We start from the raw sequence: 22,018 nt of genomic DNA, 5'->3' as shown, positions 1-22,018 counted from the left end.
CTTCCCATGCAAGAGAACAGGAACCACCCAAGGGAGGGTGACTGGTGCAAGATTGCACTTCCCCTCCAGCTCAACAGCTGGTACTGTTGACTCCTGGCCCATGGGAGGGACCGTTGAGTTCAGTGCCACTGGGGAGACCCAGGTGGAAGATTTGGACCTCCCTTCCACACCCAAACTTATGAGGCGGCACAGGACCTGATAACTCCTGGTGATGCTGGGGATTAGCTCCAGGCTGAAGCTCGTGATCTGCACACCAGCACTGTCTCTGCTCCCGCCTATAGCTCCTCTCTTAGTTCCCAGGATCACAGCATCCTCCTCTTGACTCAGCCCCTCATCTGGGTCGTCATCTGTGTTCCCCCTTCTGGGTGAGGTGTCTCTATCCAACAGTCCAGCCACTTCCCCAGTGGCAAGTGGAGGGGGACCTGGGCCTACCCACTTCTCTGGGTCCTAGCCCAGGGATCCTGTAGCTAGCAGCCTCCTGCTGCACCTCAAATTCCTTCCACTGCTGCTATGTCTCCCTGGGCCCCTTCCCTGTGGCCACAGCACCTTCTTTGCCCTCACCTAAGGACACTCAGCTGCTCAGTCCCAGGAGCCAGCCACTGCTCTGTCCAAGGGGCTTCCCGTTCTCTGCCCTCCAGGGACGCAATCCTTAACCCCCTCCCCGGCTCCCAGCAGCAACTGACCCTGCTCTGCTCTGCAGCTCCCTTTTATGTAGGCCAGCTGAACCCTGACTGGCTGTTTCCCACAGCCTCTCTCCTATTGGCTGCTTTCTACACAGCCTCCCTAGTGCTCTGTTAACCCCATCTCTGCCAGTGGGGTGCGGATGTCCCATCACAGGCAAGTTGGCTCCCTGCAGCTCATTTCATGTTTGCTGCCGTCTCTGTGATCTTTACTATTCTGGATAGAAAGGAAGGGCTTAGGGCAGGCTCTGATATGAACACCTTCCCTTCATACCCAAGGGTCAGGGACTGTCGAGGTGATATTAAACCCCCCTTCTGGGAACTGGTTCTGTTAGCAGGAGACAATACCCGCAGTTCCACTTTCCAGGAGTTCTTTGACCTAGTGCCAAACTGCCGCTGACACCTGCTCGGATTCTCTCCCACAGGTTTTCATTGTGGGGCTCATTGCTGACAGGAAGTTCCACCACTTCAATGCTGTTCTGGAGGCCTATATCCAGCAGCACTTCAGCGCCACACTGGCCTACAAGTAAGTATCAGATTGTGAATCTGCCTCTGCACACATGGGGCCCTCATTCCTGTCTCCTCCCATCCACTCCCCACTCCCCATGGAGCCAGCAGATCAGAAACTTGAGGTTCAGTGGGATGCCATGGAGCTGTAGGTGTCAGAAGAACCTGGAGGGGGAACCCTGCAGTGCAGGAAGCTCCCCTTTCTTTTCACTGTTCTGCCTGCCGGGGTCTGGCGTTTGGAAACCTGAGTGTGACTCTGCAAGGGCCCTGAACTCTCCAGTCTATCTGGAGTTCCTCTCAGACCAGGCTCTGTGGTAGGGAGGGCTAGATTTAAGAGGCATATTAACTTTCAGGCCCCGCTTCCCACATCTCTGTCTCCACTGTGCAGGAAGCTGATCTCAGTGCTGACACAGTACGTGGACTCAGCCAGCCGAGGGGAGCCCTGTGAGTCGCTCTTACGCACCTTCAAAGCCTTGGAGTATATCTTCAAATTCATTGTCCGCTCCAGACACCTCTTTTCCCAGTAAGTGTCACTGATTATTTGCACTCACTTTCCAGTGCTTCTCCAGCAGACAGGCCACAGTACAAGCTCAACAGGTCCAGGCCAGCTGAGTACTGGGATGTGAGACCTACAGGAAAAACTCAAGGTGTTGTAGGAAGTGGTGCTGGAGTAATGAGGGTAGAGAGCAGTATGCTGGAGGGGTGCTTTCCCTACTGCTGAGTTAATACTGACGCCAGTGACCTAGCATGGTGCTGGGTGCTCTGCGCTGCTTGTGGTGCCACTTTTTGGATGTAAAGGAGAGATAATTTTCTTTCATGCTCACTACAATTCTCTGGCTCTTTTTGTAGATGTCACAGTGTTTGTTAACCCATGTAATTAAATTTTGCTTTCCTGAAGTCCCCTTCTGTTTGCAGTTGGATACAATGTTTTTTGACCTCCTGCCCTAAACTGTTGTGTTGCTGTGTCATGGTTAAACAGTTGTCATCTTCCACCCCAGGGCAGTTGAAATTCAGTACTGTGTGAGTGATCACCCTATACAGAGTCTGCAAAGGATGGTGTCTGGATAGCAGTTTAACAATGATTAAAGTGGAGACTAACATTCAGTTACTTATTAAGCTGATTAATTCAATTTTCTCCCATTAATTTGTTGTTTGAAAGTATCCGATGCAATGTGGTGAATTTGTTTAATTCGTCATTGTGCAATAATCCATGGATCTGGTACAAGGGGTACGTCAGCCTGCTTGCAGCTTGCGGGAAGAACCAGACCTGTCTGCCACTAGCATCAGGAAAATGTTCTATCCCCAGAAATTCTGCAAGGGTTACTATACTCCCCAGTGACAGGTGGGTAGCTTTCCTCATGTGGAACCTTTCTGAGGGAAATTATTTGGCATTTCAAGCTAACAGTTTGACTCAATACTTTGTCTAATTTGCGGCTGTGTTCTAGGCTGTTTGTCTTTGGGGAGCTTTCCCTCTCAGCTTTCTTTCCCCTTCTAAGTTGTTGCAGCAGCCAGTGTCTCTTCAGGCAAGCCAAAGGCAAAAGGAAAGGTCTGTGTCTCTGACTTCTTCCCCTTTATTGAATGTCTGGACAGGGTGCTTGGCCTTCTCTGTGTGGACAATGAAGTATCCCCTTTACAGCCCCGTCCAGGTGGGGTTACCTCATAAGAACGGCCGTACTAGGTCAGACCAAAGGTCCATAGTATCCTGTCTTCCAACAGTGGCCAGCGCCAGACGTCCCAGAGGGAATGAACAGAACAGGGAATCATCAAGTGATCCATCCCCTGTCACCCATTCCCAGCTTCTGGCAAACAGAGACTAGGGACACCATCTCTGCCCACCCTGTCTAATAGCCGTTGATGGACCTGTCCTCCATGAATTTATCTAGTTCTTTTTTGAACCCTGTTATAGTCTTGGCCTTCACAACATCCTCTGGCAAGGAGTTCCACAGGTTGACTGTGCATTGTGTGAAGGAATACTTCTTTTTGTTTGTTTCAAACCTGCTGCCTCTTAACCTTATGCCAAAATCCCTAAAGTGGGCACTAGCAGCCACCATCCTGCTCAGCTCAGCTGCCCTCTTTCCTTCCCTCTGTCTCTCCCCTCAGGCCATAGATGGAGAACACTGGATGCAGCATTGACAATGCTAGAGTGTGGTAAGGGGCCTTTAGGCCCAGCCCCCTCCCCCTGCTGCCATCTTATAACAGGCCTCTCAGAAGTTCCCAGGGAAATGCAGATCCATTTGTCCCATGTAGACCCTGTACGTTAGAGAGGGTTAGAGCTTCTGGGGAGACCATTCTCAAACCTCAGTCCTTTCCTTGAGAGACCCTGAACGTGTCCCTGAGCAGGAGGGGAGCCAATAATTTGCCCTCAAAGAGGCAGGGAGAACGCTAATCAGCTGAAATATTTTTGGTTCATGGGCCAGTTACTCAAAAAGAGAAATAAATAAATTCATCAGCACCTGCTTCTCCTGCTCACCCTTGTGGAGCACAGCATGGCAGTATGATGAGTTCTTGGGGTAGCCAAAGCTGTGGGTCCTCTTGTTACCCCCTTCCTCCAGCTTGAAGAAGTCTTGCTGGTGCTCAGCTGGGTGTCACCCCCCTAACCCCATCAGCCAGTTAGCTATTCAAGCGCTCTCCTCTGGGCTAGGCCAGCCCAGACTTTGCCTGGCAGGTTAACAATAGGTGCACCCAGTCCCTGAGTCCCTTTGAGTCCTTCCCTTTGATATCCAGCCCCTGATACTGGCTACTCACAGAATTACCAGGTCCACGGCTCCCAAAGTAACAGACACAGCAGTGTGTACGATTCAACTCAGAGTCAGCACTTTGCTCAACATAACAGCACTGAGATAGATTTATAGTGAAAACACACGTAAGTTTATTATCAAAGATTTAAGATTCAAGTGATAGTGACTAAGAATATTGGAAACAAATGGTGACATATAAAACAAAACCATAATATGCTTTCTGAAGAGGAAACTTCACTAACAGGTTAACCTCCTGTCCAGAAAAGTTGATCTCATCCAAAATCCTCTGCCGCATTTTCAGTGAAACTTTAGATCCTGTTTTCATGAATGCAAATGCACTGTCCATTTATGTACTAGGTACAGGATGAAGAGGTGTCTTCCTCTTTTAAATATACGCCCATTGTTCATTGTCTTGACTCATAGTCAGGATAACCTCCCATGGCTTGTTTTTTTCCTGTGTGCTCCTTTTCTGTTGATTTCACATCTCTTTGTATGTAAATGGACATCTGTTGTGTTAGCTTACAATGCTTAATTTACATTCTGATAAAGAGAGAGGAATAAACATCTCTTATCTGAGAGAAACCTGGGTTTTTTACCTTTGCTGGTGACTAATACATTGATCTAGATATGAAAACATATTTTCAATATATATACATAACTCCTTACATAGTAGCTTTACATACATTTCACAATGGCCTTATAGGCCAGCGTGGCACTGGCTTTCATTAGAGACCTCACATGACATGCTTTGTGAGACTTGTGAGATTTCTGTAACTCCTCTCTCCCCCTGACATGCGCGCGCACACACACATCTTCCTCGTCAGGGGAGGAGGCTTAGCGTTAGAGGATCAAAATAATAATGTATATTAGAACAAGCAGAAGGTAGACTCTTTGAGACACAGTGCTGTGAAACTGCTCAGATGGTCCAGGGTTACCAAGGTAAGCATATCCACCTCATGCTCCTTGGGAAGATATTATAGAGAACTGGGAAATTCTAGCCACTCCTAAAAAATGTGAAGGTACCTGCCTGTTATCCCCAGCTGCCACAGCAGATTGCCATACTCTAATAACCAGTCTGTTGTGCCCAGCTGGTGCTGCAGGTTGCAATGCTTCCTCACCACCTCCTCTTGTCAGCAGCTGACTGTGGAGTGATGAGATGGAGAGCAGCCCAGATGTGGAAGAACAAGCACGTGCTAAGGGCCCCCTTGGACCAGCATTTACTTAATTTAGCCCCCCAGCCTCCATTTTATAAGGCCAAAAAGTTCTTTAGTGTGCACCAATTCAGATTCAACCTGGTGTCACTACTAAATGTGTCTATATTTCCTGGTTGGAGATTCAGTGTTTCCAACTGGAAGGGATGCTCATCTGAAAGAGTGGGCTTCTCACTCTACAGGCCCTTCACAGGCAGCCATGTCTGGGCAGGGTCACCTTAACCCCCCTCCCCTGGGCATGAACGCTCTCAGGCAGCATCAGAACGAGAGAGAGAGGAATTATGAGGTGTCGTCTTACATCCTAAGGGCAGTGCTAAAAAGGGTGGGCTACACCACAGGTGGTACCACTCTGAACTTAAACATCTTACAGCTTATGCACTGTCTCTCTGAAAAGATAGTGGGACGTATATTTGTTTCATGCTAGTGTATGGGGCTTTGCTCACTGAGAGCAGACGCCCAAGCAAATCAGTTCTCAATTTGTTCAGTACTACAGTGGAAAACTTTTCTGAAAACCGAGACTAATCAGTCAGAATACTCAGAAAAGTCAAGTTAGAATCCAGGTCCCCGACAGATACAACAGAAAAGAATAACGGTCAAATGGAAAAGTTGAAATGGTCCCTGAGTAGAACAGGAGAGAATACCACTTTGCAAGGGATAACTAGAGAAAGTCCAGGGTACTGAGGCAAAGTCAGAACAGTTATCTCAAAGCAATCTACATGGCTCCTACCCACGCAGAGTTAGACCTCTAGATTGGTGTCAGGAACACCTGGCTACGTAGACCTTTGGACAAAATAAGGTTACTGGTCACTGTCCAGAGGGAGTACCTTATGGAGCTGTGCGAGAGTCACAGGCTCTGTTTTGACCACTCCCAATCTTGACTACTCCAAGGAAACACCAGGACAGGTAGAAAACCATTCATCCTCCACTTCACTGTGGAGCTATGTAATCCATGCATTTTCCATCAAGGGCAGTTCTCTCTGCATCCTAGCTTTGAGAATTAAAGAACAAGGAAGGAAGGCTCTGCCTGAAACATCTGAACAAGTTCCTAAAGGAGGTTCATTTTCACATTCCCATTTTACCATCCCACAACATTCCCTGCTTTGTATACAGATAGCAGTTCTTTTATCTCTCTGAAACTGGAGCATTACCATTTAATCTGGCAAATGCTCCCACAGTCCTTTTCATGATCACTATGGTATTATAAAGGCTTTAGTCAGGACTCCATAGTTAAGTCTGAGTTACATTTTGCTCTTACACGGGAGAATCAATGTCTTTGTTATACATGAAAAATACAGTGTATTTTTTAATTTTAAGAGAATTTACAGATAAAGCCATTAATTAGATTGAGTCAAGATTCATTAAACAGTGATTCTTTAAGAACTGTAGCCTCTGTTAGTCTTTCCAGGGTCTCAATGATCTTAGCAACAGAATAATGCAGACTCGTTAAACTTTTCATATAGCTATAATAAATTGAAATCTTGTGTACAGGCTATAATTTGAAGAAATTAGGTTATAATTAAATTACAAACTTTCATAATTTATCTAATTGATAATTAAATCATCTTAACTTCATTATCCAGAAAGATAATGGAACAAATATTCAATCAATCAATATGTAAGTGTCTAGAAGATAATAAGGTGCTAAGTAACAGTCAACATGGATTTGTCAAGAACAAATCATGTCACAGCAGTCTAATGTCCTTCTTTGACAGGGTAGCAAGCCTTTTGGATGGGGGAAGCAGTAGATAGGATACATCTTGACTTTATGTGAGATAGTATCAAAAGCCTTACTAACTTTCTCATAAGCAAATTAGAGAAATATAACCAAGATGAAACTACTATAAGGTAGGTGTACAACTGGTTGGAAAGCTGTATTCAAGGGTAGTTATTAATGGTTAATAATCAAGCTCAAAGGGCATATTAAATAGGGGCCTGCAGGGATCTGCCCTGGATCCAGTTCTATTCAGTATCTTCATCAGTGATTTAGATAATGGCATAGAAAGTACAGTTTTAAAATTTGTGAATGATGATACCAAGCTGGGAAGGGTTGCAAGTGCTTTGGAGGATAGGGTTAAAATTCAAAATGATCTGGACATACTGGAGAAATGGTCCGAAATAAATAGGATGAAATTCAATAAGGACAAATGCAAAGTACTCCATTTAGGAATGGATAATCAGTCGCCCAAATACAAAATGGCAAATGACTGTCTAGGAAGGAGTACTACAGAAAAAGATCTGGGGGCTATAGTAGATCACAAATTAAATATGGGTCAACAATGTAACACTGTTGCAAAAAAAGCAAACATCATTCTGGGATGTACTAGGAGGAGTGTTGTAAGCAAGACATGAGACATAATTCTTCCACACTACTCCATGCTGATTAGGCCTCTCATAGACTCATAGACTCAAGGACTGGAAGGGACCTCGAGAGGTCATCAAGTCCAGTCCCCTGCCATCATGGCAGGACCAAATACTGTCTAGACCATCCCTGATAGACATTTATCTAACCTACTCTTAAATATCTCCAGCGATGGAGATTCCACAACTTCCCTAGGCAACCTATTCCAGTGTTTAACTACCCTGACAGTTAGGAACTTTTTCCTAATGTCCAACCTAAATCTCCCTTGCTGCAGTTTAAGTCCATTGCTTCTTGTTCTACCATTGGAGGCCAAGGTGAACAAGTTTTCTCCCTCCTCCTGATGACACCCTTTTAGATACCTGAAAACTGCTATCAGGTCCCCTCTCAGTCTTCTCTTTTCCAAACTAAACAAACCCAATTCCTTCAGCCTTCCTTCATAGGTCATGTTCTCAAGACCTTTAATCATTCTTGTTGCTCTTCTCTGGACCCTCTCCAATTTTTCCACATCTTTCTTGAAATGCGGTGCCCAGAACTGGACACAATACTCCAGTTGAGGCCTAACCAGCGCAGAGTAAAGCGGAAGAATGACTTCTCGTGTCTTGTTTACAACACACCTGTTAATGCATCCCAGAATCATGTTTGCTTTTTTTGCAACAGTATCACACTGTTCACTCATATTAAGCTTGTGGTCCACTATGACCCCTAGATCTCTTTCTGCCATACTCCTTCCTAGACAGTCTCTTCCCATTCTGTATGTGTGAAACTGATTGTTCCTTCCTAGGTGGAGCACTTTGCATTTATCTTTATTGAACTTCATCCTGTTTACCTCAGACCATTTCTCTGCTGGAGTATTGTGTCCAGTTCTAGGACCACACATCAGGAAAGATGTGGATAAATTGGAGACAGTCCAGAAGAGAGCAACAAAAATGATTCAAGGTCCAGAAAACATGACTTACAAGAAAAGACTGAAAAAACTGGATTTGTTTAGTCTTGAGAAGAAAAGACTGAGAGGGGACACGATTCCAGTGTTCAAGTATGTAAAAGGTTGTTATAAAGAGGAAAGTGATAAATTGTTCTCCTTATCCACTGAGGATAGTGGATAAAAGTAATGGGCTTAAATTGCAGCAAGGAAGATTTAAAGGTTAGTCATTAGGAAAAAATTCCTGACTGTCAGGGTAGTTAAGCAGTAGAACAAATTACCTAGGGAGGTTGTAGAATCTCCATCATTGGAGTTTTTTAAGAACTGGTTATACAATCATCCTTCAGGGATAGTCTAAGTAATATTTAGTCCTGCCTCAGTACAGGGGATTGGCCGAGATGACCTACCGAGTTCCCTTCCACTCTTGCATTTCTATGATTCTACGATTGTGTATGCAACAGACAGAATGAATTCAATGTCTCAGGTAACTCTTACATAGGCGAGAACCTCTGACGGGACCAAAAAGCCCAAGTGCAACAACTCGTTGCCTATTTCTAATAGAGTGTTTTCACCTCAACTGGCATCAGTCTACCACTGTACTGAGATGGAGCCAGGGCAATGAGTCTGGCAAACACTTCACTCCCTTTCCAGAAAGATGCCTGGAGTGGTGAAACAGAAATGCCAAGTCATGTTGGAACTGGTAGTTCCTCAGGAGATTGTGCATATGTACATTCCACTTTAGGTATATGTGCACACAGTGCACTCGAGTCGGAGACTTTTGCTAGCAGTACCATTAGGGCAACACATGTGCCCTGTACATCCTTGCACTTGCAGCCAATGGCATAAAGACATGGCTACACTGACTCTCTCTCAGATCCTTCTCACCACCATGGCTAATGGTAGAGCTCCATATTGCTCTTCCAGTGACATTTTTTAGCTAGCATTTCTTCAGAATCTCTTCTTCTAAATAATACTTAGACAGTTAAGATTAAATAAAGTTGTTAGATTTCAGTTCCCTTTCAATGGGACCCTTTATTTTCTTTTATTCTCTTGCAGTCCTCTCTGCTGTAAGTATGCTGAAGTCTCCAGGGCTTAAACAATGATCCTGCTGCACAGCAGTAATCCCTTATAATGACAAATATTCTTCCTGCCTCTCTTGTTTGGGAAAAGGACATTCAAAGGACAAATGCAGCATTTGCAAGCCCTTCTTGACTAGGATGTGGAGTCCAGACAAATTTGTCTGAGGTAGCACCTTTTAGAAAATCATGCTTCCCTCGTCTGATCCTGGTGACTCTGCCCCAAGTGAGCTGAGCACTGTTCAGCTAAGAATACTCCTCAAGCTGCTTCTGCCTCACCTAAGAGCTCTCACAAAGTTCATGATGAGAAGAGAAGTCTTCATTCTTTCCTGGGGCCTTCCACAAAAGTGGAAGTGGACACTTCATGGTATGGATCTTAAAGCACACACCATTGGTCATCTGGTAGGGAGACTGGGGTGCAGTGCAAAGACTGCCACTCTCCAGTGCTGTCTGAGGTGGTGCTATTGCCTCTGGTATGGACATCATCAGGACTGTTGAGACCAGCTCCTGAAACAACATCGCCCATCCCAGAGGACTACAAGACTTTCCAAGAGTTGATGTATAGAGTGGCTTCAACTCTGGGGATTCAGGCAGCGATTGTGCAGAAAAATCCACACAAGTTCCTGGTCATCCTACTGTTGTATGCTTGAATGGGAAAACAAACAAAGTCAATATCGACACAGTTCAAATAATTGAATTCATCAGACGTGTCCTCTACTCAACCATAGCAATGGCTTACTTACCTCAGAAGAGGTTTCTGGCCATCTTAAACCTCTGCAAAGATCTAAAAGATGAACCATGGTCTCCCTGAGTTTCTTTCGCTGAGATTCCAGGTCTTGCACAGCCTCTTGCAAGGCCTGCTGTGCAGCCACAGGCCTCCCTTGCAGCTGCTTCTTCTGCCCCACTGAGTCCTCAAGGTGTGGTTCATTTCAGTGTTTGACCCTCAACTGCCTCCCTGAGGGGTCTCTCTCCCACCCCCAATTTCACCTCATGGTCTTCCTGTGGCTGTTTCATGGCTCTCTCCACCTCTTCCATGGGCTTCTTACGGACTCCTGTTTCTTCTTTCTTTCCTTTCCTCTGGCCCTTGGTGGGGGCAAAGCCTCTTTATATGGCCCCTCTGCCCCCACCAGAACAGGTTTTTCTCCCTCCCAACCCGTCACTGGGTGGTATCCCCTGGGCCCTTGCCTCAATGCTTGCCCCTTGGTGTAGTAGGAAAAGAGCCTGAGACATAAGCCTGGTATGAGGCAGGACCTGCCCACAGAATTTGGGAAGAACAGGCTGATACTGCAGAAATACACATTCCTAAGAAGTGCTAGTTACGCAAACACATCCCAATATTAAGTGATACCAGAACGTTCCTGTTGGCGTAGAAGAGTTTTCATTAAGTGCTATGGCCGTGAAGCTGTATTGGTGCAGCTGTGTCAATGCAGCGTTTTAAGTGTAGACCTGCCCTTAGTCGTCAGGTCCCTGCTCACCTTTTTGGTGAAAACTGAAACAAAAAAGGCATTTAACACTTCAGTCATTGTTGCATTTTCTGTTATTGTCTTTCCTTCATTGAGCTAATGGGCCTACCCTGTCCTTGGTCTTCCTTGTGCTTCTAATGAATTCGTAAAATGATTTCTTGCTACCCTTTATGTCCGTAGCCAGTTTAATCTTATTTTGTTCCTTGGCCTTTTTAATTTTATCCCTATGTGCCTGTGTTGTATTTTTATATTAATCTAACTAGGTGAGAGTGTATTATGTCCAACCAGATTACATTTCAAAGTTGGGACCCATCATTTTATCTTTAATTCAGACAGGTAGTCCTCAGAACCATCATAGTATTTATTCCCAAAGTGAACTTAATTTCTTTTTAATCAAACAATTCAAGAAATTTTCTTCCTCATTTCTATTAAGAATCAGAGCCCAATTGTTAGGATCACTGAGAATCTCATGGGCAGAGATGTCCTATATCTCCTATTACAAAATCTGCTAAGCAGTTGCATGGCCATAAGAGCCATACATTCACCAAGCTGGTCAATAAATCTTCCTCAAATGGCATTTTTTCCAGAAATCTTATCCATGTTCTGATATCCTAGTAAAGGGAAGATCTGCATGTAGTTAAAGGATGATCATCCTTCCCACACTGGAAGCACATTGTTGTGAAAATCCCATTGTAACAGATCTGTGGACTTTAGCACGATAAAGAACAGTAAAATTGATTCCTGCTTATATGAAAGTTTCCTTTCTTTGAGTGATAAGGTCCAGAGATCTTGCCCATTGTGGAAACAAAAGGATCATCCAGAGTTGAAATAGAGATAAAAATTGACATCCAAAAATTCAGGTTTATTTTACTCATGAGGTTTTTCCCCTAGTTCATCAAAAGATGGCAGCAGAGAGCTCACTGAAACTAATGGTTACAATTTAATTAGTGCAAATTATCCACATGCTCTGCAACAGGAGAAACTGTTGTCTCTGCTCAAAGTATCGTTGAAACAATCTCTGATTTAGAAAAGTACAACTGAATTATCCTGGCAATGGAAATTGTCTCAGCTGGTAGGAATTTCAGGGGGTGGGGCATTCCCCGACTGCTCATGACTGACAGGTCAGGTTCTGCCCCCAAGATGCAAGCCAGCTGAAATATCCATCGCAACAGATCTGCTGGTGTGATTACTTGAGAAAGGACACTTCCAAGTAAACTGGGGCAGTTTTCCTATTCTGTGTATTGCTCACAAACCATCCTGTGTAAGTATTCACTGTTTGGGGTACGCTGGATAGCTGTGAATGCTCAGATAAGTCCCATAATACTGAGCTGTCTGCCTCATTGGATGAGTGTGGCAGCTCTTCTGGCATGTGCAAATGTAAAATGTTTTTTCCACAAATACTCCCACATGCAACTTTCCATGAATTCTTGTGCTGGTGAAGCCCAACAGTATGATGAATGCTCATGAGAAAAAAGAATGAAGGGGGCAGAAAAGCCAAAGGAAATTCCTACGAGACTGTGAGAGAATTGCTCATTGGCTTGGCTACAGCTCATATTGTTCGTATCCTGTCCCTTCTCTTAGTAACAGGGAGAAGGAGCTACCGTGTGTCTCTTTAAAGCTTGTTCTAATTTACAAGCTGCTCAAGAAGGATTGTAATTCATTGAAATTCTCGCTGTGTATTAAGTTAAATTACCGTGTACTGCTTAAATCAGCCTCTGTACCAGGTGACTGGTGGATAGCTAATGTGATGCCAATTTAAAAAAAAGAACTTTAGAGGTGATCCCGGCAACTACAGGCCGGTGAGCCTAACTTCAGTACCAGGCAAATTGGTTGAATCTGTAGTAAAGAACAGAATTGTCAAACACAGAGATCTACCTGATATGTTGGGGAAGAATCAACAAGGCTTTTATAAAGGGAACTCACGCCTCACCAATCTACTAGAATTCTTTGAGGAGGTCAATCAACATGTGGGCAAGGGGGATCCAGCATATATAGCATACTTGGACCTTCAGAGAGACTTTGACAAGGTCCCTCACCAAAGGCTCTTAAGCAGAGAGAGCTGCCATGGGACAAAGGGGAAGGTTCTCTCCTGGATCAGTAAGTGGTTAAAAGAAAAGAAACAAAGGGCAGGAATAAATTGTCAGTTTTCATGATGGAGAGGTAAATAGCGGGGTCCCCAAGGGATCGGTACTGGGACCAGTGCTGTTCAACATATTCATAAATGATCCGGAAAAAGGGGTGAACAATGAGGTGGCAAAGTTTGGAGAAGATACAAAATTACTCAAGATACTTAAGTCTAAAACACACTGCAAATAGTTACCAAGGGAGCTCACAAAACTGGGTGACTGGGCAACAAAATGGCAGATGAAATTCATTGTTGATAAGTGCAAAGTAATGCACTTTGGAAAACATAATCCCCACGATACATACAAAATGATGGGGTCTAAGTTAGCTGTTATACTCAGAAAGCAATCTTGGAGTCATTCTGGACAGTCCTCTGAAAGCATCTGCTCAGTGTGCAGCAGCAGTCAAAAAAAGCGAACAGTGTTAGGAATCATTAGAAAAGGGGTAGATGGTAAGACAGAAAATATTGTAATGCCAATATATAAATCCATGGTACGCCCACACCTTGAACACTGTGTAGTTCTGGTTGCCCCATCTCAAAAAAGATACATTAAAACTGGGAAAATACAGAGAGAGGCAACAAAAATGATGAGGGGTATGGAACAGCGTCAATAGGAGGAGAGATGAAAAATACTGAGACTGTTCAGCTTAGAAAAGAGATGACTCGAGGGCTGTGATAAAGGTGTATAAAATCACAAATTATGTGGAGAAAGTGAATAAGGAAGTGTTATACACCCCTTCACATAACACAAGAACCAGGTGTCACCTAATGAAATTAATAGGCAGCAGGTTTAATACAAATATCATGAAATACTTCTTCACACAATGCACAGTTAGTCTGTGGAACTGTACCAGAGGGTGTTGTAAAGGCTAAAAGTATAACTGGTTTCAAAAAAGAATTAGATAAGTTAATGGAGGACAGATATATCAATGACTATTAGCCAAGAGAGTCTGAGATGCAAACGCATGCGCTGGATGTCCCTAAACCTCTGACTGCCAGAAGCTGGGCCTGGATGTTAGGTTATGGATCATGTGATAAATTGCCCTGTTCTGTTCACTCCCTCTGAAGCATCTGGCACCAGCCACTGTCAGAAGATGGGATACTAAGAACATAAAAATGGCCCTACTGGGTCAGACCAAAGGTCCATCTAGCCCAGTATCCTGTCTTCCGACAGTGGCCAATGCCAGGTGCCTCAGAGGGAATGAACAGAACAGGGAATCATCAAGTGATCCATCCCCTGTCGCTCATTCCCAACTTCTGGCAAACAGAAACTAGGGACACCATTCCTGCCCATGCTGGCTAAGAACCACTGATGGACCTATCCTTCATGAATGTATCTAGTTCTTTTTTGAACCCTGTTATGGTATTGGCCTTCACAACATCCTCTGGCAGGAGTTCCACAGGTTGACTGTGTGTTGTGTGAAGAAATACTTCCTTTTATTTGTTTTAAACCTGCTGCCTATTAATTTCATTTTATGACCCCTAGTTCTCGCAGTATGAGAGCTAATAAACAACACTTCCTTATCTACTTTCTCTACACCAGTCATGATTTTAAAGACTTCAATCATATCTCCCCTTAGTCATCTCTTTTCCAAGGTGAAAAGTCTCAGTCTTATTAATCTCTCCTCATACGGAAGCCTCCATACCCCTAATCATTTTTGTTGCCCTTTTCTGAAACTTTTCTAATTCCAATATTTTTTTTTGAGATAGGGTGACCATATCTGCACTCAGTATTCAAGATGTGGGCATACTATGGATTTATATAAAAGCAACATGATATTTTCTGTTCTATTATCTATCCCTTCCTTAATTATTCCCAGCATTCTGTTTGCTTTTTTGACTACCGCTGAACGTTGAGTGGATGTTTTCAGAGAACTATCCACAATGACTCCAAGATCTCTTTCTTGAGTGGTAACAGCTAATTTAGACCCCATCATTTTATATGTATAGTTGGAATTATGTTTTCCAACGTGCATTACTTTGCATTTATCAACATTAAACTTCATCTGCCATTTTGTTGCCCAGTCACCCAGTTTTGAGAGATCGTTTTGTAGCTCTTTGCAGTCTGCCTGGGTCTTAACTATCTTTAGTAATTTTGTATCATCTGCAAATTTTGCCACCTCACTGTTTACCCCTTTTTCCAGATCATTTATGAATAAGTTGAATAGGACTGGGCCCAGAACAGACCCCTGTGGGACACCACTATTTACCTCTCTCCATTCTGAAAACTGAACATTTATTCCTACCCGTTGTTTCCTATCTTTTAGCCAGTTACCAACCCATGAGAGCACTTTCCCTCTTATCCCATGGCAGCTTACTTTGCATAAGAGCCTTTGGTGAGGGACTTTGTCAAGGGTTAGATGGACCATTGGTCTGACCAGTATGGTCGTTCTTATGTTCTTATGAAGTCTGAACAGGCCACGTAGGAAGAATTCTTGCCTCCTTGGATATATCCTTTGTTATGTCATCAGCTAAAAAGATCGCTTCTGTGAACAAGAGAGGAAGAGGATTGTGATATTTATTCTGCTTGTTTTCCCTCAGACTCTATGAAGGGAAAGAAAAAACAGAATTCCAGGCTTCGTTGCAGCAATTCTTCCTGTCTGTCAATCAGCTGATGAAATCCACACTGGAGAATACAACCCTGCTATCCCAGGTGAGGAGGGCAGGGGAGTCCTGGCCTTATGATACCTGTTTTTGTCCCTACAGCTGAAACCTCAGCAAGATTCTGGAGAGGTGCAGATATATGGGAGCGTGTTTGTGTGTGTGCGCACTCATGTGTGTGCCTCATTCTCTGAAGCATTTGTTGCTGCCTACTGTCAGACATCACACAGAACTAGATTGGCCACTGAGCAGATCCAGTCTAGCCATTCCTCTGCTTTTATGCAGGGTGCTAGAATTTGCCATCCTGTTACACATGGTTAGATGGAGTGAGGGGACATGCATCATGCAGAATTGGTGCCATTAAGTATTACTGCATCAGAATCCTTCTCTGTCGGCACAGTGCCATGCCTGGTAGAGAGGAAGGGAGTTACACAGCTCCTTCATTTATAAAATCATAGAATATCAGGGTTGGAAGGGACCTCAGGAGGTCATCTAGTCCAACCACCTGCTCAAAGCAGGGCCAGTCCCCAGCTAAATCATCCCAGCCAGGGCTTTGTCAAGCCTAACCTTAAAAACCTCTAAGAAAGGAGATTCCACCACCTCCCTAGGGAACCCATTCCAGTGCTTCATCACTCTCCTAGTGAAAAAGTTTTTCCTAATATCCAACCTAGACCTCCCCCACTGCAACTTGAGACCATTGCTTCTTGTTCTGTCATCAGGTACCACTGAGAACAGTCTAGATCCATCCTCTTTGGAACCCCCTTTCAGGTAGTTGAAGCAGCTATCAAATCCCCCCTCATTCTTCTCTTCTGCAGACTAAACAACCCCAGTTCCCTTAGTCTCTCCTCATAAGTCATGTGCTCCAGCCCCCTAATCATTTTTGTTGCCCTCCGCTGGACTCTTTCCAATTTTTCCACATCCTTCTTGTAGTGTAGGGCCCAAAACTGGACACAGTACTCCAGATGAGGCCTCACCAATGCTGAATAGAGGGGAATGATCATGTCCCTCGATCTGCTGGCAATGCCCCTACTTATACAGCCCAAAATACCATTAGCCTTCTTGGCAACAAGGGCACACTGTTGACTCATATCCACCTTCTCGTCCACTGTAACCCCTAGGTCCTTTCCTGCAGAACTGCTGCCTAGCCATTTGGTCCCTAGTCTGTAGCAGTGAATGGGATTCTTCCATCCTAAGTGCAGGACTCTGTACTTGTCCTTGTTGAACCTCATCAGATTTCTTTTGGCCCAATCCTCCAATTTGTCTAGGTCACTCTGGACCCTGTCCCTACCCTCCAGCATATCTACCACTCCTCCCAGTTTAGTGTCATCTGCAAACTTGCTGAGGGTGCAGTCCACGCCATCCTCCAGATCATTAATGAAGATACTGAACAAAACCGGCCCCAGGACGGACCCTTGGGGCACTCCGGTTGATACCGGGTGCCAACTGGACATGGAGCCATTGATCACTACCCGTTGAGCCCGATGATCTAGCCAGCTTTCTATCCACCTTATAGTCCATTCATCCAGTCCATACTTCCTTAACTTGCTGGCAAGAATACTGTGGGATTGGCTACCTCTTCTCTATCAGATCAAACAAAGCTTCTGGTCTTAAATTTCAGGACCCTTCCTAGCCTATCCCCACCGTACCTGCCATCTCTCATGTACTATTGGGTGTTGACTCCCACTTTGGATTGGCCAGTGATGCCACCCTCCATCATTCACCTGTTAAATTTTCAAACAAGTCCCTTTGTGCTCTCTCTTGTGCTTCCCTTCATGGCTGGGAGAAGCTCTCCATAAACATCCTGAAAGCTACCTTATTATCCTTCTTGAAATCCTTCCTTAACATTCTTCTTTATGTTAAGGAAGGTATCTTTGCTGTGATACCTACAGAAAACTTGACAACGGTTTGGCTGCTGGTGTGCCGAGACTACTGGCTATCATGCTGACCAACTTTGTGTCATTGTTTCCTTGTACAGTGAGACAAGGGATGGGGTCTAAATGAGCTGTTACCACTCAAGAAAGAGATCTTGGAGTCATTGTGAGTAGTTCTCTGAAAACATCCACTCCATGTGCAGCAGCAGTCAAAAAAGCTAACAGAATGTTGGGAATAATTAAGAAAGGGATAGATAATAGGACAGAAAATATCATATTGCCTCTATATAAATCCATGGTACTTCCACATCTTGAATGCTGCGTGCAGATGTGGTCGCCGCATCTCAAAAAAGATATATTGGAATTGGAAAAGGTTCAGAAAAGGGCAACAAAATTGATTAGGAATGTGGAACAGCTTCCATGTGAGGAGAGATTAATAAGACTGGGTATTAGCCAGGATGGGCAGGGATGAAGTCCCTAGCTTCTGTTTGCGAGAAGCTGGGAATGGGTGACAGGGGATGGATCACTTGATGATTCCCTGTTCTGTTCATTCCCTCGAAGCACCTGGCATTGGCCATTGTTGGAAGATAGGATAATGGGCTGGATGGATCATTGGTCTGATCCAGTATGGCTGTTCTTATGTACTCCCTCGTCTGTTGGTCTGCGTCCCTCTTTGACAGGCTTACTTGCCTAGTGGATGGAGGGGAAGTAGTAGATGTGATGTCTCTTGGTTTTAGTAAGACTTTTGACACAGTCCCATATGCCATTCTCATAATTAAACTAGAGAAATGCGGTCTAGATGAAATTACCATAAAGTGGGTGCAAAACTGGTTGAAACACTATACTCAAAGAGAAGTTATCAAAGGTTTTCTATCAAACTGGGTGGACATATATCATGGGGTCCTGCATGGGTCAATCCTGGGTCTGGTACTATTCAATATTTTCATTAATGACTTGAATAAAGTAGTGGAGAGTATGCTTATAAAATTTGCAGATGACACCAAATTGGAGAAATGGTCTAAATTCAACAAGATGAAATTCAATAAAGATAAGTGCAAAGTACTACAAATAGGAAGGAAAAATTAATTGCATGACTACAAAATGGGAAATGACTGGAAATAACTGGCTAGGTGGTCATACTGCTGAAAAGGATCTGGGGATTATAACGGATTGTGAATATGAGTCAGCAGTGTGATGCAGGTGTGAAAAAGGCTAATATCATTCAGAGTGTATTTACAGGAGTGTTGTGTGCAAAACATAGGAGGTAATTGTCCCACTATAGCACTGGTGAGGCCTCAGCTGTGTCCAGCTCTGGGTGCCACACTTTAGGAAAGATGTGGACAAATTGAAGAGAGTCCACAGGAGAGTAACAACGGTAGTTCTGCAGAAAAGGACCTGGGGATTACAGTGGATGAGAAGCTGCATATGAGTCAGCAGTGTGCCCTTGCTGCTATGAAGTCTAATGGCACGTTGGGCTGCATGAGTATGACCATTTCCAGCAGATCGAGGGAAGTGATTATTGCCCTCTATTCAGCACTGGTGAAGCCGTAAGTGAAGTACTGTGTCCAGTTTTGGGCCCCCCACTACAGAAAGGGTGTGGAAAAATTGGAGAGAGTCCAGTGGAGGGCAAAGAAAATGATTAGGGGCCTGGGGCACATGGCTTATGAGGAGAGGCTGAGGAAACTGGGGTTATTTAGGATGCAGAAGAGAAGAGTGAGGGGGGATTTGATAGCAGCCTTCAGCTACCTGAAGGGAGGTTACAAAGAGGATGGAGCTCAGCTGTTCTCAGTGGTGGCAGATGACAGAACAAGGAGCAATGGTCTCAAGTTGCAGTGGGGGAGGTCTCAGTTGGATATTAGGAAACACTATTTCACTAGGAGGGTGGTGAAGCACTGGAATGGGTTACCTAGGGAGGGGGTGGAATCTCCTTCCTTAGAGGTTTTTAAGGTCAGGCTTGACGAAGCCCTGGCTGGGATGATTTAGTTGGTGTTGGTCCTGCTTTGAGCAGGGGGTTGGACTAGATACCTCCTGAGGTCCCTTCCAACCCTAATCTTCCATGAGTCTATGATTACACAGCCCTGATTCATCCCCAGAGAATGGTCTATTGTATGCATTGAATGAGACGGGGTCCTATGTGAATCCAAGGATAAAAGATATGAGATATATTTAGGATATAGAAGTGAAATAAGTAGGGCTGTCAAGTGATTAAAAAAATTAATCGCGATTTATCGCACTGTTAAATAATAATAGTATACCATTTATTTAAATATTGTTGGATGTTTTCTACATTTTCAAATGTATTGATTTCAATTACAACACAGAATACAAAGTGTACAGTGCTAACCATATATTTATTTTTAATTACAAATATTTGCACTCTAAAAAACAAAAAAAATAGTATTTTTCAGTTCACCTAATACAAGTACTGTAGTACAATCACTTTTTCATGAAAGTTCAACTTATAAATGTAGAATTATGTACAAAAAATAACTTCATTCAAAAATAAAACAATGTAAATCCTACAAGTCCACTCAGTCCTACTTCAGCCAATCCCTCAGACAAATAAATTTGGTTACAATTTGCAGGAGATAATGCTGTCTGGTTCTTGTTTACAAAGTCACCTGAAAGTGAGAACAGGCATTCACATGGCACTGCTGTAGCTGGCGTCGCAAGATATGTACATGCAGATGTGCTAAAGATTCATATGTACCTTCATGCGTCAAACACCATTCCAGAAGACATGTGTCCATGGTGATGACGAGTTCTGCTCGATAACAATCCAGAGCAGCGTGGACCAATACATGTTCATTTTCATCATCTGAGTCAGATGCTACCAGAAGGTTTATTTTCTTTTTTTGGTGGTTTGGGTTCTGTACTTCCCCATTGGAGTGTTGCTCTTTTAAGACTTCTGAAAGCAAGCTCCTCACTTCATACCTCTCAGATTTTGGACGTCACTTCAGATTCTTAAAGTTTAGGTTGAATGCTGTAGCTATTTTTAGAAATCTCACATTGAGACCTTCTTTGTGTTTTGTCAAATCTGCTGTGAAAGTGTTCTTTAAATGAACATGTTCTGGCTCATTGTCCGAGACTGCTATAACATGAAATATATGTCAGAATGCGGGTAAAACAGAGCAGGAGACATACAGTTCTCCCCCAAGGAGTTCAGTAACAAATGTAATGAACGCATTATTTTTTAATGAGCATCCTCAGCATGGAAGCTTGTCCTCTAGAATGGTGGCCGAACCATTAAGGGGCATACGAATGTTTAGCATATCTGGCACATAAATACCTTGCAATGCTGACTACAAAACTGCCACGCAAATGCCTGTTCTCACTTTCAGGTGATGTTGTAAATAAGAAGCAGGCAGCATTATGTCCTGTCAATGTAATCAAACTTGTTTGTCTTAGTGATTGGCTGAACAAGAACTAGGACTGAGTGGACTTGTAGGCTCTAAAATTATATATTGTTTTGTTTTTGAGTGCAGTTATGTAACAAAAAATATCTACCTTTGTAAGTTATACTTTCATGGTAAAGAGATTGCACCACACTACTTGTATGAGGTTAATTGAAAAATACTGTTTCTTTTGTTTATCATTTTTAAAGTGCAAATATTTGCAATAAAAAATATCAGGTGAGCTCTGTACACTTTGTATTCGGTGTTGTAATAGAAATCAATGTATTTGAAAATGTAGAAAAACATCCAAAAATATTTAATACATTTCAGTTGGTGTTCTATTGTTTAACAGTGTGATTAATCGTGATTAATTTTTAATCATGATTAATTTTGGTGAGTTTATCGTGTGAGTTAACTGCGATTAATCGACAGCCCCAGAAATAAGTATTAATGTTGTAAGATAGGGCCTTCATAACTTAGGCAAACAAGGCCTCAAGCCTAAAGATAGACTTGGCAGAAAGAACTAACCAGTAAGTGACCCCAGGTCACAAGTTGTCACAAGACAGCAATGTCCGTTATTATAAGATGTCATAAGGTAGAATGCTGCATTAAGTCAGTGTTGTTAAATTGCTGGTATTTAGGAAATATATCTTGCAATGTACTAGTTAAAGCCAGTTAGAGTATTTTGTGGATTTTTGCAGAGCTAGGGGTCAGCAGTGTGTTAACAATAAGTTTTGGTGATTGAGTGACATAAATGTTAATGAGTACAAAGGGAACTAACAAGCTAGCCTATGAAAAATGGGGCACCCCGAATTTAGGGGTGTGTGGAAGTACAGATAAAGAAAAGCGGTTGAAACCTTCATAAGTATGTATGAACCTCAGTGGGGCATTATGAAAGCTGTATCCTGACAACACTGAGGAAGATAATGACTGACATTCTGGGGTTCCACACCAGGAGATGTGAGTGATGCCAGTCACGGGGCTAAATACTTGGTACTATCTCTCTATGTGCTGTGACATTGCAGTGTTTGTGGGATTGTTTGTGAATTTGCTAGCAAAGCGGCTTGTGATAA

At 43.5% G+C, this 22,018-nt stretch overlaps 1 protein-coding gene across 1 annotated transcript in view; it reads left to right on the top strand.

Annotated features, from left to right (window-relative positions):
• The window catches only part of LOC115643208 (dedicator of cytokinesis protein 2-like), a 298,187-nt gene that overhangs the window by 132,516 nt on the left and 143,653 nt on the right, over positions 1 to 22,018 (top strand). The window contains exons 21-23 of the mRNA XM_030547079.1: positions 1,106 to 1,206; positions 1,576 to 1,710; positions 15,620 to 15,731. Coding sequence (XP_030402939.1) covers positions 1,106 to 1,206; positions 1,576 to 1,710; positions 15,620 to 15,731 — 348 coding nt within the window. The remainder of the gene's footprint in view (positions 1 to 1,105; positions 1,207 to 1,575; positions 1,711 to 15,619; positions 15,732 to 22,018) is intronic.

This window comes from Gopherus evgoodei, unplaced genomic scaffold (genome assembly GCF_007399415.2).
Source record: "Gopherus evgoodei ecotype Sinaloan lineage unplaced genomic scaffold, rGopEvg1_v1.p scaffold_52_arrow_ctg1, whole genome shotgun sequence".
NCBI lineage: Eukaryota > Metazoa > Chordata > Testudines > Testudinidae > Gopherus > Gopherus evgoodei.
This window is presented reverse-complemented; position numbering and strand designations above follow the sequence as displayed.